We start from the raw sequence: 15,660 nt of genomic DNA on the forward strand, positions 1-15,660 counted from the left end.
TTGTCACTTCTAAGAAGATGAAGTAGCAGCATAACCCTCCTTTTCCGGGTTAAACCTACCGCTCCCCCCTCAAAAAAATCAGAAAAAATAGGCAGCAACCAGTTGCTTCAGAAAATAACCTTATTTTAAATACGAAAATTCACCCAAGTCCAGTTTTAAAATATTAAAAACATGACAGTAGAAGCATTCATACATAATTCTTACCTTTGACCCAGTAATCCCACACTTAGGGTGTTAATCAAAATACCTATATATCTGAAGGTATTTATTTCAGGTTCTTTGTTAGGACAGATAAGGGACCCCATTGTTTATAAGATGCGTTCTGATTTCAGAGATTTTAAAAATTTTAAAAGTATGACTTAAAAGTAGTAAGAATAAATTCCATTCAACACAATAGAGTATGATTATACAAATAATTATCAAATATTTTAAATTATATTTGGAAGGAGAATAATGTAGCATAGGATTCGGATTGAGAATGCAGTTGTGTATACATATGGACAAGGATTAAGGCCACAACTAACCCCCAAGGCATCATTGCTAAATAGCAAAAGCTCCATAGCTCAGTCAGCAGGACTGCCTCTTTCATGTGAATTAGGAGAATCCCCTTATTCCAGGCTGATGCTGTCTGTGTACCAGGCACATGGCTTAGCAAGTGAGCATGGGCTGAATTTCTACCCTCCCTTAATTTCAAACTGTGCTGGCTCTCCTTGTGTAAGGCAGAAGCTATAGTAGTATCATTTACTGTACGTCAGGCACAGTACTAGGTGCCTTACAAACATTATTGAACAGTTTTTGTAACAACACAATGAGGGTAAGTACTGTTATCCCTTTTTACAGTTATTTCGTCAGTCCAGACTTCTTCTGAACTCTATAATTGTGTATGTACTGCGTATGTAGTTTATTTGCAATATAGCAGCTGGAGCAGTCCTTTTGAGACCTAAGGCAGATTGTGTCTCTCCTCTGCTCACAATCTTTAAATGGCTTCCCATTTCACTCAGTAAACGGCACAGTCCTTACAGTGACGTATATGGCAGTATGTTATCTGCATTGTCTCCTCTTCCGCCAGCTATGCTCTCACTTCACTGAACTCCATAATGTCTTTGCTATTCCTTGTACACAGAAACACTCCTGCTTTAGAGTTTTCGCTGGCTGTTCTGCTCCCTTGAATGTTCTCTCAGCTCTCTGCAAGTCACACTCCCTGGCTTCCAAGTCTTGGCTCAGCTGTTACCTCCTCATTGAGGCCTACTCTGACCTCACTGTATAAATTGCAGCCTGCCTCCCTTCCGCCAGCACTTATCACCTACTATCTTATTATATAATTTACTTGATTGTATGTCCTTCCACTGGAAGATATGCTTCTCCTGAGATCAGGGGTCTTTGTCTCTAATTCACTGAGATAATCCAAGCATCTAGACCAGTGCCTGGTACATAGTAGGTACTCAGTAACGTTTATTGCATGAATGATTGAGTGAGAAAATTGGTGTGGGGGAAGTTAAGCAGTTTGACAAAAGGCCACACAGCAATAAAAGATAGAGGTAGATTTTAAACTGATATCCATGTATTATACTTCTAATATTAGAAGATGATATCCAAAAAATACTGTGTTAGGATGAGTAAAGTTATGGGTAACTTTTTTCCTTTACCCCCTCCCCAAATTTAATTCTTATTATATCATATTTTACTTAAAAGTATATTTAAAAACAAGTTACCAGTGTGGAAGGAAGGAGCCGGCTATCAGGAAGCTAGAGCAGGCAGCCACAAGCTTGAAATCTGGCACCTCATCTGAGCAATAGCTTGTCCCACAAATGCACTGATCTTATCTGCCTTAAGAATAAAGAACAATGATGTGATAAAGCCCTGGTAAAACTTGTGAGTGCTTTTGATGTTAGATATTCTGTCAGTAATCTTGACTCTCTATTTTACTGTGTAATCATGGACAATTTTATTTAAACTTTTTGGCCCTCAGTGTCCTCATCTCCAAAATCAGGATAATAGTCTCTCTCATAGAATTGTTAGGAAGATTAAACGAGATGCTGTATGTAAAGGGCTGATGCTTAATATGTACATACTGAAATGTAAAAACTCAATAGCTGTTAGCTAATATCATTATTGTTATTGTTGCTGCTTACTTGGTACAGAAGTTTAAGAAATTTACTTTTTGGTAAGTACATCTTGTTGCCTGGTGACTTTTGGCAGGTGTCAAAATAGAGAACAAACCAATATTGTTATTGTTCAGATGACCAGTCTTTGTTAAATATTTGTGTTTTTCATGGATGCTTGCTTGTGGTTATAACTTTATATTACATCTTAAAAATAGCTCCCCCCTTAATAATTTACGTAAATTTTAATATTAAATAATTAAAATATTTAATATATTTTGGATTCTGTAACTACCATCCCCTTGGTTTTGAAGTCTTGGTTGAATAATGCCTATGGGTTGGGCGTCATGCTAGGACAAAGAGGTCATGTATTCTATCCTCAGGGAGCTTACAGTCAGATAGGGAGGCAGACATGTAAATAAATAATTACAATACAGGGTGGAAAGTGCTGTTAATTATATGTGTGTGTATATATATATGAATAATATAAATATGAAAAAGAGGAGGGAGTAGTAAATTCTTTATGAATAGGGAGCAAAGAAGGGAGGCTTTATGAGGCAGAATTTCGGGTTTACCTGAAGAATGTCACAGAATTCTACTGAGGAGCTGCCCTCACAGAACGACTTTCAGAAACCTACTTTGTACATTTTTAGGTTTTAATACTGTACAAAGACTGGGTCTCTTAAACCATACAGAAGAGAGTGTTAAAAAAAAAAGTTGCAAGACTGAATGAGTACAATCTTTGTTGTGTACGCTTTGGAGAAGGATTTAAATTAGGCAGGGAATCTACATTAAGTTCAGTGAAATAGAGTTGGGACCATACTCTCATTTGGTATTTTCTTTGAAAGCAGAAAAGAAGGTCATCTCAGCAGGCAGGAAACAGAAGCCCTCACAGCAACAAAGATCATTATGAGAAGTGATAAATGAGAAAGTGATAAATGAGGAAGGGCTACTTTGAGAGAGAGATAAATATTAGAACCTCAACATAGGGCAAAATAATTTAGTAAATGAGACAGTATAGTATAAGAACCAGGGGTATGTAAGTTCCATACCTTCAAAATGTCATATTATTTAAAAGTTAGTGAACCATGTAACTTAATCAGCCTTGGAGAATGGTCTCAGGCTACTGTCAGTGTATCCATTAAAGTAGCTAGCCTCACAGTAAATTTGAATGATCAGTAAGGTCACAAAATAACTAATGGTACCTGAAAAAAGAATGAAAACTTAATATACTGAGTTTTTTTCTGTACACATAGCAATGAAATACATGAAAACTAGAATTACATGCAGTAAGAGAAATGACTTTTTTTTTTAAAGATTGGCACCTGAGCCAACATCTGTTGCCAGTCTTCTTTCTTTTTTTCTTCTCCTTTTTCCCAAAGTCCCCCAGTACATAGTTGTTTATTCTAGTTGTGAGTGCCTCTGGTTCTGCTATGTGGGACGCCGCCTCAGCATGGCCTGATGAGTGGTGCCATGTCCGCGCCTAGGATCCGAACTGGTGCAATCCCAGCCACCGAAGCGGAGCACTCGAACTTAACCACTCGACCACGGGGCTGGCCCCAGAAACGACGATTTTAAAATGTAACATAAGGTGGCATTAGCACACATGTGGAGAGAGTTCATTGGTAGGACTAAGAAAGACACTTTTAAGACTAGATGGATCCTTAAAAAAAGGGAAGATGTATTTTGTATGGATAAATGCATTTGGATAAATTGATGCAAGCTCTCCTGGGGATTCTAAATATTACACCAGTAGCTTTCAGATTAGTAGTGATCCACACTAAGAAATACATTTTTCTTTTTTTAAAAGTTTGGTACCTGAGCTAACAACTGTTGCCAATTTTTTTTTTTTATTCTTCTCCCCAAAGCCCCCCAGTACATAGTTGTATATTCTAGTTGTGAGTGCCCCTGGTTGTACCAAGTGGGACGCCACCTCAGCATGGCCTGATGAGTGGTACCATGTCCGCACCCAGGATCTGAATTGGTGAAACCCTGGGCCCCCGAAGCAGAGCGCCTGAACCCAACCACTTGGCCCTGGGGCCGGCCCCAAGAAGTACATTTTATAATATGTGTATACCTGAATAAAAGATTTCTCAAAATAGTACATATTTGTACTGTGTGATACATTCTACTCTATCTTCTTTTTTTTTTTTTTAAAGGTTGGCACCTGAGCTAACAACGTACCAATCTTTTTTTTCTTAAAGATTGGCACCTGAGCTAACAACTGTTGCCAGTCTTCTTTTGCTTTTTTCTCCCCATAACCCGCCCAGTACATAGTTGTATATTTTAGTTGTGAGTCCTTCTAGTTGTGGCACGTGGGACACCACCTCAGTGTGGCCTGATGAGTGGCGCCATGTCTGCACCAAGGATCCGAACCAGCGAAACCCTGGGCCACTGTAGCGGAGTGCGCAAACTTAATCACTTGGCCATGGGGCCAGCCCCTCTTATTTTTTAAGAAAGCTGGTCATGACCCACCAAAATGATTTCCTGACCACTAATGGGTCATACTCCACAGTTTGAGAAAGTGATGAGTTATACTCTAGGGAAGAAAGAGACTTGAGTTTTTGAAGTCTCTTCCCTGAAGAAGCTGGCTATTAAGAGAGTACGTATTCTGTCCTTGTTTGAAACCATATTGGGTGCTCTTTTAGTTATACCACAAAAAGGGCCCGAAGAAGGCAGCGGAAATGGATGTGAAGGTAGGACTCCTGTCAGATTGTTCAGGGGCTCCGCCTTTGACTCTTCCTTGAGTCCTCATGCTGCATAATTCAGGGCTGTGTGTCTTTCTACTATAGTTATTTTGTTTGCCCCTAAACTCAGTACTATTTAGAATTTATAAACCATCTTTTACTTGGATATAGAAAAGTATCTTTCTCTAACTTTCTAAAAAGGAATATTCATGTAAAGAATAATTGAAGAGAGATTATGACAAGTGAGCTATGATAAAAATGGACTTTTTGGTATAGAAAGATAGAGCTTTGAAAACAGTTTAGAGTATAAAAATCATGAATTACATGACTAAAGCGAATATATCTTTAAACTCCAGTATGGTAGAATGAAGTATGAAGCCAATAAAAGGCAAACTTTTTGCTGAACCTATGAAACCTTCCACCCTCAGAAATAATGTAGACTAGAAATACAAGAATTTGGAGAAATTTAGATAAACTCGTGAATGACAAATATGGAGGTGTGTCTATAGAAAGCTAAGATAATCTAGCAATTAATGAATTGTCCCCTTTTTCTGTCATAAAATATTCATCCCTTGATGTCTTTCAGAGACTGACTTTGCACTTAGTCCCATTGTGGCAGTTCTTTAATGGAATAGTAGCCAACGTGGAGGAAGCAGTGTGGGAGAGGATCTAGCAGGCCCTTTTTGTTTCTGAGGTGTTCTGTGCTGCTCGGGGCAGGGGATGGGGTTGAGGGGGTCTGGAATGCAGAAGGAAGCAGCAGTTGAATCTGAATTCTGGAATAGGCCAGAAGTCATATTAAGTAAATTATAGGCTTCCTAAATAATTTATAGAATTTCGCTGTCATAATAAATGAAATTATGAATGGGCTGTGTCTTTTCTGGTAAAAGGTAACTATTTTGTATATGAAGAGAGTTACCTAAAAAAAGATTATTTTTTTATCATTGGACAGAAATTAGCTTTTAAAATTAGATTTCATATAAACTTTTTGCTATCAAAGTTATCTTCAAATGCCATGTGTAACAATTCTCTCTTAAATACACTTTTATGTAAGGACTGAAAAGGTTGGATAAATATGAAGAAATTTATTTTTTTACATTTATTTATTTATTTATTATTTTACATTTTTAATTCATCTTTTTTTTGACATTTGGTTTATTTTTGATATTGCACAACACATATAGTGCTTTGCAGTATTTAAAAAATGTGTTAGTGACAGATAGATGGCGTTGGCCCCATTCTTACATTATGGAGAATAATTTATAATTCTAGCAGTGAAACCCAATAGTTTTCTACTTAAAGATGAAAGTATAAAATACTCTCTATTTAAAGCTTAAAAGTTTTCTCTTTAAAGTTTGCTCCGGCAAAACAAAGTAGAATTTTTCATAACTTTAGATAGTATTTTTTCTAGACAAAAAGTTGGGTAAATAGTCTTTAAATTAGACCGTTAGCCAGTGTGTTGGCAGTATCATTTCCTGGGAGATCTCGTTTTTGTAAACCAGTCTTGCTTTAAATTGTTCTAGTTTAGTTCCATGGCATTGGCTCTGAGGAAGTTAACAGTTTATGGATGTTATAGACAATGCTGCAGTAAATATTCCTGTGTGTTTTTGTAGTGCTGGGTCGTTTTTTTTCTCCCTGTAGGATAGTGTCAAATGGTGTGTGAATTTAAATCTTTAAGTAGCTAATAGACTCTATTAGATTGTTAGACTGTTGCGATTTACACTTTTAGCAAGTATAATGAGAAGTAGATTTCCTCAAATGCTTGTGATGGATGTTTTTATTAGTGTTTTAAATTTTATAAATCTGATATCAAAAATACTGTTTATAGCCTTCCTGTTCCTCTTCCGTGAATTTAATTCCCTGGTTTTTCTGTGGCATTGTTCATCTTTTTCTTATTAATTTTTAGGAGTTCTTTGTGTATTAGGAATAGTAATCTTTTATAGGGAGATATCTTTGTCTTTTTTTAAATGATTGATTTCTTCCAGCATAGTGAATTTCCCCATTCATGAGAGAATGCATTTGTTTTGAAACTTTTCTTTGGAACTTTGAAAGACCTTTCACATTCAGAAATTGATTTCTGCTTTGGACTGTCTAGTTTTAGTATGTCTCTAGGTGTGTATATGTGAACGTGTATATATTTTTTAACTTGGAGCATTTGGTTAACAGATCAGAGGGAGAGATCACAACATTAGAAGCTAGGTTTACGTTACATCTACGTTTACATTTGAGAGTAGAACCAATGGGGTTTCTGAACGTCTCCATTTAAGATTGAAGTATATTGCTGCTGTATGGTTTTTAGAAGATACTTCTTTCTTGTTTCAGAATTGATTAAGGAATACATTAGCATAGAGCTTCCTGTGATGAACAAGTTAGAGGTGTACCCATCAGCCATGGGGCAATTGGTAGGGCCCTTGGTCTTCCTGGACTTGTCTGCCTACCTCAGCATACCTTGCAGATATGATCCATCATTTTGTATGGGTGACGTGAAGAAGGTTGGCAAGCACTGACTTAGTATGCTTCTTAGCCTCTGAGTGGTCTTAAGACAAGGAAAAAGAAAAACTATGAATGATCAGTAGTCTAAAATTGAGAATTAAGTGGGTTTGCCTTTACTTTGTCACTTGATTGTAGTATGTTCTCTACTAAGTACCAGCACTGTTATTTTCTAATGCCTACAAGACTTAGAATTCATCATGAAATAACTGTGTTCCTGGACTTAGGCTACATTTAAGTCTCGTAAGTGGGTTCTTTAACCAATAGATTGTAATACAGTCTTCTCCCACAATTAAATACAGAATGCAATTTATTGCAGTTTGTCTTTTGCTGAATGGTAGGCATTTTTAAAATGTTTGCTACCAAATGGAGATTTAATTCACATTTACTAGTTCTTGATGGGTCTTTTCTATTAAAAATTCATATTTTTTGCAGCATTATTCTGGTTCCTAACTTCATTTAATTAATATTTGAATGCCTTCATGTTCTAGGTACTGTATTAAGTACTAAGAATACAGCAGTGAACAAGATTGGCAGGGCCCTGTCCTCATGGAGTGGACAGAGGGTGGTGGGGGGGTACTGATCCAAATCCCTAAACAGTCTAACATAGTACTAAGTGCCGTGATGAAAATAAGACAGAGTTATTTGATGGTGGTAGGGGAGTGGGGTCTTTTTGATAGGCTAGCTAGGGAAAGTGTTTGTAAAGAGAACTTTTAGGTGAAGACCTTATTGATATGAAAAGGCCAGCTTGCTTGTTTCTAGAGGTTTCAGTCTTCCTGGTGAAGGGAACAAGAAGTTCAAAAGCCTGAGGCGTGAAGCTTGGCATGTTCCGAAAGAAAGAGTTTAGCTTTTATTCTGAGTCTTAAACAGAGGAGGGACACAATGAGTTGCGTTTTTAGGATTGATCTGGCTGTTCTGTATCTATAGATCCTAGGAGCCACATCATTTCAGGGTAGTGAGATGCTCAGATGAGTCTTCTCTCTCTCTCTTTTCATCTTTTCCTCTCTCATCTGGTCCTAAACTCCTTCATCTCATCCTCTTTAGTTGGGAAGAAAGATCTAGGGGGAAAAGGAGCTGTAGATGCCCTTAAAAAGTGACCTCCTGGTAACTAAAGGATAGAGTTAGGAGTGTGTTGGGGCTCAGGTTTAGGTGCCAGAGGAAGGAGGCAGTAAGTCGTGGCCCTGCCACTTGAAGGCTGTGGGATCTTGTCCTGACCTTCCTTCTTACAGAAATAAAACAGGCTATTAGAAGTTTATAGTACAATGGTAAATTATAAAAAGCAAAAATTAGATACATAATATATAAAAAGTAAAAAGTCCTCACAATCCTGCTGAAATAGTACTTTATTATTTTCTTCCCTTTTTCTAGCTTAATATAAAAAAGGGTCAAACTATATTTTTCATTTTTTGTTTTGTCATGGATAGCATTTTCCATCTCTGCACATAAAGATCTACTTCATTTATCACACGAGTATTAACATGATTTGTTTAATTCTCTATTTTTGAGGTGTTTGATCTTTTTCCTAAGTTTTCAAGGATACAAACAATGCTGTAATGAAGATGCTTGTACATATATCTTTATGCACTTGCCTTATATTTCTGTAGGATAAATTCCTAGAGGGGAATTGAATTGCTAAATCAATTTATAGGAACATTTCAAAATTTTAATAGTTACTACCATAGTCTCCTCCAAAAAGGTTGTATGTAGACTGTGTGAGAGTAGGACCATGTTGTGATGTGAGAAAGTCTCTAAATCTCCCTGGTTTCTTCAACTGTTAACCAAGAATAGTTAATATCTATCATCTCCTCTTGATTCAGGCATGTGATATGGGAAAGAACTTAGCACAAAGTGGGTATTCAGACAGAAACTTCTGGTTGAAAACAAGAGGTTTGGATTAAATGGTCTTTAATTCTAGGCCATTTCAGTTCTGACTAAATGATTTCCAGTGTCAGTGTTATACATGAGAAGATAAGGGTTGGGAGCTGGCCCCGTTGGCCGAGTGGCCGAGTGGTTAAGTTCGCACGCTCCGCTGCAGGCGGCCCAGTGTTTCGTTGGTTCGAATCCTGGGCGCGGACATGGCACTGCTCATCAAAGCACGCTGAGGTGGCGTCCCACATGCCACAACTAGAAGGACCCACAACGAAGAATATACAACTGTGTACCAGGGGGCTTTGGGGAGAAAAAGGAAAAAAAGAAAACCTTAAAAAAAAAAAAAAAAAAAGAAGATAAGGGCTCTGGAGTCAGAGCTGCCCAGTTCTGAATCCCATCTCTGTCACTTAAAGCTGTGTGAGCATTTTCTTGACTGTAAAATGGGGATGTAATTTCTGCCTAAGGATTACTCTAAGTGATATCTAAGGATATCACTCTAAGGGTTAGGTTGGATAATATGAGCGGGATGTATGCAGTATATACTTCCTCATAATAGTAGGCACATAGTACTGGTAGCTACTGTTAATAATGAGACAAAACAATTTTCTGAAGGAGGAAGGCTTGAGAAGGATGGGATTCTCTGTCAACATCACTGTTTTGTAAAAGAGGAAACAAACCTTTCACTTCTGCATGATTGCTGACTTCCAGTCAGTGCCAGAGCATTGCATGTCCTCACTGCAAAGTATCTGACTTACTGTCATGGTGTGACTTTCTGTGGACTTCTATCGCAGTGTTTTTGTTGCCTGATTAAAGCATTTGGTTACTTTTAGTTAGGTGACTATCTCTGTTTGCTTCCATTTACAAGCTTTGTTTCTGCACCAAGACTGAACTCTGAATGCTGTGGTGGAAAGTTCATGGATTTTAAATTTAAACAAATACAGAATCTGGTTGTTTTACTTATCACTTGGGTGGTGTTAGGCAAGTAGCATGATTTTTCTGTGCCTTATTTGTTTAAAAATAAAGAGTGGATGGAAGAAGGGATTTAAAATCTTTGGAGTCCTCACAAATTAAATGAGATAATTTATATATAAAAATGTCTAATACACATCCTAGAAATACTACTTTTCCTTCATTGAGGGCATAAAATTATGGCTTACACGTTTAAAAAAAATTTCTCATAGTGCTAACATGTTACTCATACTCAGTGGTAGTCACTCGTACTTAATATACAATAACCAAAGAAGAAGAGAAATATAATTGAAAAGTATTAGACTAGAAGTCAGGAGGCCTGGGCTCATGTTCCAGTTTGGCTTTTAAATGTCGGTGTAACCTTTGGTGAGTCTTTTGATCAGTAGTCCTCCTTTTGCTCATTTTTGACTTGTGTATGAAATATTTTATGGAAATAAACTAATATAGAAGTTTTCTGATTAAATTATGTAAGCTGAAGGTATTACTTACAAGAAAGCCCATATACTACTGTTTTCACTATTACTCTGTATATTGTATTGCTGAGTTAATTGCTTTTGTTCTAGACTTATAATTATTTGTTTTTTTTTTACCAGGTTTAAGTATTTGTAAGCTGCATCAATGGAGCACATACAGGGGGCCTGGAAGACGATCAGCAATGGTTTTGGATTCAAAGACGCGGTGTTTGATGGCCCCAGCTGTATCTCCCCTACAATAGTTCAGCAGTTTGGCTATCAGCGTCGGGCGTCAGATGATGGCAAACTTACGGACTCTTCTAAGACAAGCAACACTATCCGTGTTTTCTTGCCAAATAAGCAAAGAACCGTGGTACGTGAACATTCCTTTTAGAACGTTAAGCTGCCCATCGCCTATAGAAAACATTGTGGATCGTGTTGCCCACCTTATAGACAGGCAAAATCTTCATTGTCACTTAGCATCTTTATTAATTGGCTTTTCAGTTGCAGGTTTTATTGCTTTATATTGCTGTGTTCCTTCCACACCCTGTGCTTTTCCCACCCCTTGGCCTTCCTTCTGTTATTACTCTTGCCTGGAATATCTTCTTTTCTGTCGCTTCATCCAAACAAATAGTACATTCTTATGGGGGTGTATTTCAAAGACTTTTCTTTGAAAAGCTCCCTTAGACCTTTCCAGCTAATTAAAACGTTTTTTTTTTAAGTTTTCTTCTGCATATTAAAGCAAAATGTTCTCTTAAGTTTTTTTGAATATAATCAAGTATATGGAAGAAAAGAAAATTTGCTAGAAAAAATTATTTTGATAAAGTTCATAGGCCCCAGGTAAAGGTGGAAATAACTTAGAAATCACAGCGTCTTCCTCTTTTCCAGAGCACTGGAACTAGCCGGTTATTTCTGCATAGTTTATTTTTGTAGTACCAGCAACAGATTCACGTTGGCATCATGGCAGGACACTGCTCTTTGGTTTTCTGACACAGAACCCCAACTTTTCCAAGAAATTACTGCTCAAAAAAGTTTCCTACTATCCTGGGAAAAAACCCACCTGGTTGGAACAGAAAAGTCAAGTTGTACTAATTTTGCTTGGCGGGCCATTTGAGAAAACCTTAGTTCAAAACTCCATGATCCCTCCTTTCCCACCCTCCATTCTTTATGTAAAATCAGTGCATTGGGTTTATTCTGTGTACCTAGGTGAGGCAAGGGTCTCAGGTTGGGAAGTCCAGTCCAGAGTTTTCTCATTTCTTTGTAAGAGTTCCACTCTTCCTAATTTAGGAATAAATTCCTTTGTACTTCTTTTGTGAACCTGAAGAGCCTCCCAGTAATGGTGGTGTACATTTAGGTAGATTTTGAACTGAAGGCAAAACTCAAAAGGCTTGAGTAAAGTTTGAGTGAATTTATTTTTGTTCCCCTTCCTAAAAATGAAAGCTTAATGGCTGGCAAAATAGTAATAATCCCCTTGTATTTCAACAGTGGTCTTTCATTTGCAAAGTGATTTTAACCTACTTTTTCTCATTACTTTCTAACCTTAAATGGAGAGCCCAAGTGGGAAGTGTGAATTTGACGGGAAGCTGAAGACCATCTGGTGCTGCTTCTGGGTGTTACTGGGGCTATCTTCTCCATCCCCATCTACTACCAGTTTGTCTGGGAGACTTAGTTCAGTATAATGATTAAGTGTATGGACCTTTAAGACAATCAGACCCAAATTTAAATCCCTGTATTGCCCTTTTGTTACTTTTCAGGATTGGCTGGCTGAAGTTTTATCTGCTAACATACACCCTATTTTGATTCTTGTTCATGGTACTGTTTACTTGACCAACATTGACTGACATATTTGTGGAAGGATAATTCCAAATTGAATTGAGGCTTTGGCAGTCAACGTGTGGACCTTTCATGGTTGTGTTTGTGGTGCTGATGGGCCCCCTGAAGAGGAACCAGAAGAGAAACCTAATGGAGCTCTGCTGTCCCACTTGAACTAGTCTCCTAACTAATCTCTCTTCCTTCTTCCAATTTCCATAACAGCAGCTGCCACATCATTTTTCCTGAAAAACCGCTCTGAGCATGTTACTTGCCTGTGTTGGAGCTCCAGTGGTTCTCCGGTTTACTTGATGTTAAAAAGTTCAAAATCCAGCACCCATTTATCTTTCCAGCCTTATTTCACATTCTTCTGCTTTACTCATTATCCACTTCAGCCAACCTGATTCCCTCATTTTTTCCTTGCTGAAGAAATTGCTGGTGTACTGCTACTGATGATCTTCATTTTACCTCTTCCCCTGCTTCCATATCACCTGTCCCTGATTCCCCTAGCTGACAATAATCTCTCTCTTGAATGCCCATAACCCTTTATATCTATTTTTCTTATAGCACTTATTATTTCCACTTATATTCTGGTAGTTATAAATGTATCTTACTTCCCCATTTCCTAGAAGGCTCTCAAGGGAGGATTTATTATTCATCTTAGAGCCCTCACAGTGTCATCCTGAGAGTTCATATTGGATTGTCTTTTTAAAAAAAGTTTATTTAAACTGGAAAAAAACCCTAAGCCAGAATAAAGCAGTTTACTCATTTCTCCCATCCCATCATCCTCCTGCCCCAGCAACCACCAGTCTGTTCTCTGTATCTGTGAGCTTGATTTTTTTTGTTTTGTTTTTAGATTGGACATATAAAAGAGATCATACAGTATTTGTCTTTCTCTGTCCGACTTATTTCACCTAGCATAATGTCCTTGCAGTCCATCATGTTATCACTAATGAAAAGATTTTGTTCTTTTTTATGGCTGAATAATATTCCGTTGTCTATATACACACCACAATTTTTTTATCCATTCATCCATCAATGGACACTTAGGTTGTTTCAGTATCTTGGCTATTGTAAGTAATGCTGCAATGAACATGGAGGTGTGTATATCTTTTTGAGTTAGCGTTTTCATTTTCTTTGGCTAAATACTCAGAAGTGGAACCTTCGTACTATTTTCCATACTGGCTGCACCAGCTCACATTCCCACCAACAGTGCACAAGGGTTTCCTTTTCCCCGCGTCCTTGCTAACACTTGTTATTTCTTGTCATTTTGCTAATGGCTATTCTCACAGGTGTGAGGTGGTATCTCATTGTAGTTTTGATTTGCATTTCCTGATGGTTTCGTGTACTTGTTGACCCATCTGTATGTCTTTGGAAAAATGTCTATTCAGATCTTCTGCCCATTTTTTAATCAGATTGGTTTTTTTTCCTATTGAGTTGTAGGAATTCTTTATATATTTTGGTTATTAGCCACTTATCAGATATATGGCTTATGAATATTTTCTCCCATTCTATAGACTGCCTTTTCATTTTCTTGGTGTTTTCCTTTTCTGTGCAGAAGCTTTTTAGTTTGTGGTAGTTCCACATGTTTATTTTTGCTTTTGTTGCTTTGTATTGCCTTTTATTAACTGTATCGTATAGATAAGTTACATAATATTTTGAGCCTCTCTCGTTCCTGACTTTTATGAAATGAGGCTCATGCTGAATACAGTGGCTAATTCATAGGTAAAATGGTAGCTATGATTATTTCTGAGTCTTTTTCTACATCTCCGTAGTCTTTGACAGCCTTCATTTGAGCACAACTGGCAGTCGGGAACCAGTGATTTGGAATGTTGACTTCTACAGCTTATGAGAAGGTTCTAGCAGAAAAAGTTCATTTCTCTTATTTCTTTGACCAGAGATGGACCATCTGTCTCTGGAGGAATCAGCTTCTTTCACTAGGCACCCAGCTTCAGGGGAGCACTGAAGGAAGAAGGAGCCACTTGCTGGCCAGCACCATCAGCCCGCTGTTTCTAATCATTCTCGGGTTGTTTCACTTTTGGAACCCAGAAGAATTCGCATAATCACTTAATGGGCTCTAGAAATTAGATTTAATGGATTTCAACATGTATCCATGGGTAGTTAGAGAAGAGTGACAGGATGTACATCTGATTTAAATAATTTTAGAAGTAATAATTAGTAGTTGCTTGTTTTTTAAATTTTTCTTGTCATTTGTTTTGTAAACATGTATCTCTGTTGCTGCTGCTGCTTTTTCTTCTTGTTATTGGATGAGTGATTGGACCACAACTGAGGACCATTGATTACCATTAGAATCACCTGACAAGCAAGTTAAACTACAGATTGCTGGGCTTCATTCAAGATTAACCTAATCAGGGGCCGGCTCCTTGGCCGAGTGGTTAAATTCGAGTGCTCCGCTGCAGCAGCCCAGGGTTCGGATCCTGGGCGTGGACATGGCACCACTCGTCAGGCCACGTTGAGGCGGCATCCCACATCCCACAACTAGAAGGCCCTGCAACTAAGATATACAACTGTGTACGGGGGGGGGGGGGGGGGGGGGTTGGGGAGATAAAGCAGAAAAAAAAAAAAAAAGATTGGCAACAGTTGTTAGCCCAGGTGCCAATCTTTAAAAAAAAAAAAAAAAAAGGTTAACCTAATCAGAATCCTTAGATGTGTTGGAGGCTGGAAATCTGTATTATCACAAGCTCCTCAGAGGATTCTAGTGCCAGCCGCATTTGCAAACCCCACTGGATCAAAGGATATTTAAAGAACTGTCTAGCTCTTGGAGACTGTGATTCTTAATGAAATAACAGATATCACTTTACACTTTTCAAAGTACCACTGCACAGTATTTGATGCAGGTCATGATTCCGTTAGGGTATGAGTGTTTATTACTCTTCGTTGTCATCATTCTTGTATTCTATCTTCATAGGTCTCATTGGTATATCTCATTTTACTTAGTTTTGTGTTTGAAAAGCTGGAAGTTAGTGGGATCTTTCTAAGGGTATCACTGCTTCAAGAAACCTTTAATAGTAACTTTTTATGGAACATTTTCAATGAATATTTAAAAATATTTTAAGCCTTTAAAATAGATAGAAACATACGCTCACCTCCCTCTGGGAAGGGGCTGGGTTGGCCACTGTCAGCTATCACACTTTCACCCAGCAGAGAAACCCTACTGGAGGCAGTTTGCAAGCACTGCAGATCTATATTCTCTCTCCTTACTGGCCATACTGACTCTAGTTGCCTGCTTTTGATTAACTGTGTCGGCTTTAAAAACAATGTGTA

The 15,660-nt window shown here is 37.9% G+C and overlaps 1 protein-coding gene across 4 annotated transcripts in view; it reads left to right on the plus strand.

Moving 5' to 3' along the window:
• Positions 1 to 15,660, plus strand: part of RAF1 (Raf-1 proto-oncogene, serine/threonine kinase) — a 67,203-nt gene that overhangs the window by 29,788 nt on the left and 21,755 nt on the right. For 3 of the 4 annotated variants that reach the window (XM_023619942.2, XM_070237246.1, XM_014731414.3), the window contains exon 2: positions 10,708 to 10,939. In XM_023619942.2, the coding sequence (XP_023475710.1) occupies positions 10,733 to 10,939 (207 nt within the window). In that variant the 5' untranslated portion in view covers positions 10,708 to 10,732. Of the gene's footprint in view, positions 1 to 9,946; positions 10,481 to 10,707; positions 10,940 to 15,660 lie in introns of those variants that run through there. The other variant, XM_001492240.7, reaches the window with a different exon arrangement.

Source organism: Equus caballus, chromosome 16, assembly GCF_041296265.1.
Source record: "Equus caballus isolate H_3958 breed thoroughbred chromosome 16, TB-T2T, whole genome shotgun sequence".
In the NCBI taxonomy this organism is placed as follows: domain Eukaryota; kingdom Metazoa; phylum Chordata; class Mammalia; order Perissodactyla; family Equidae; genus Equus; species Equus caballus.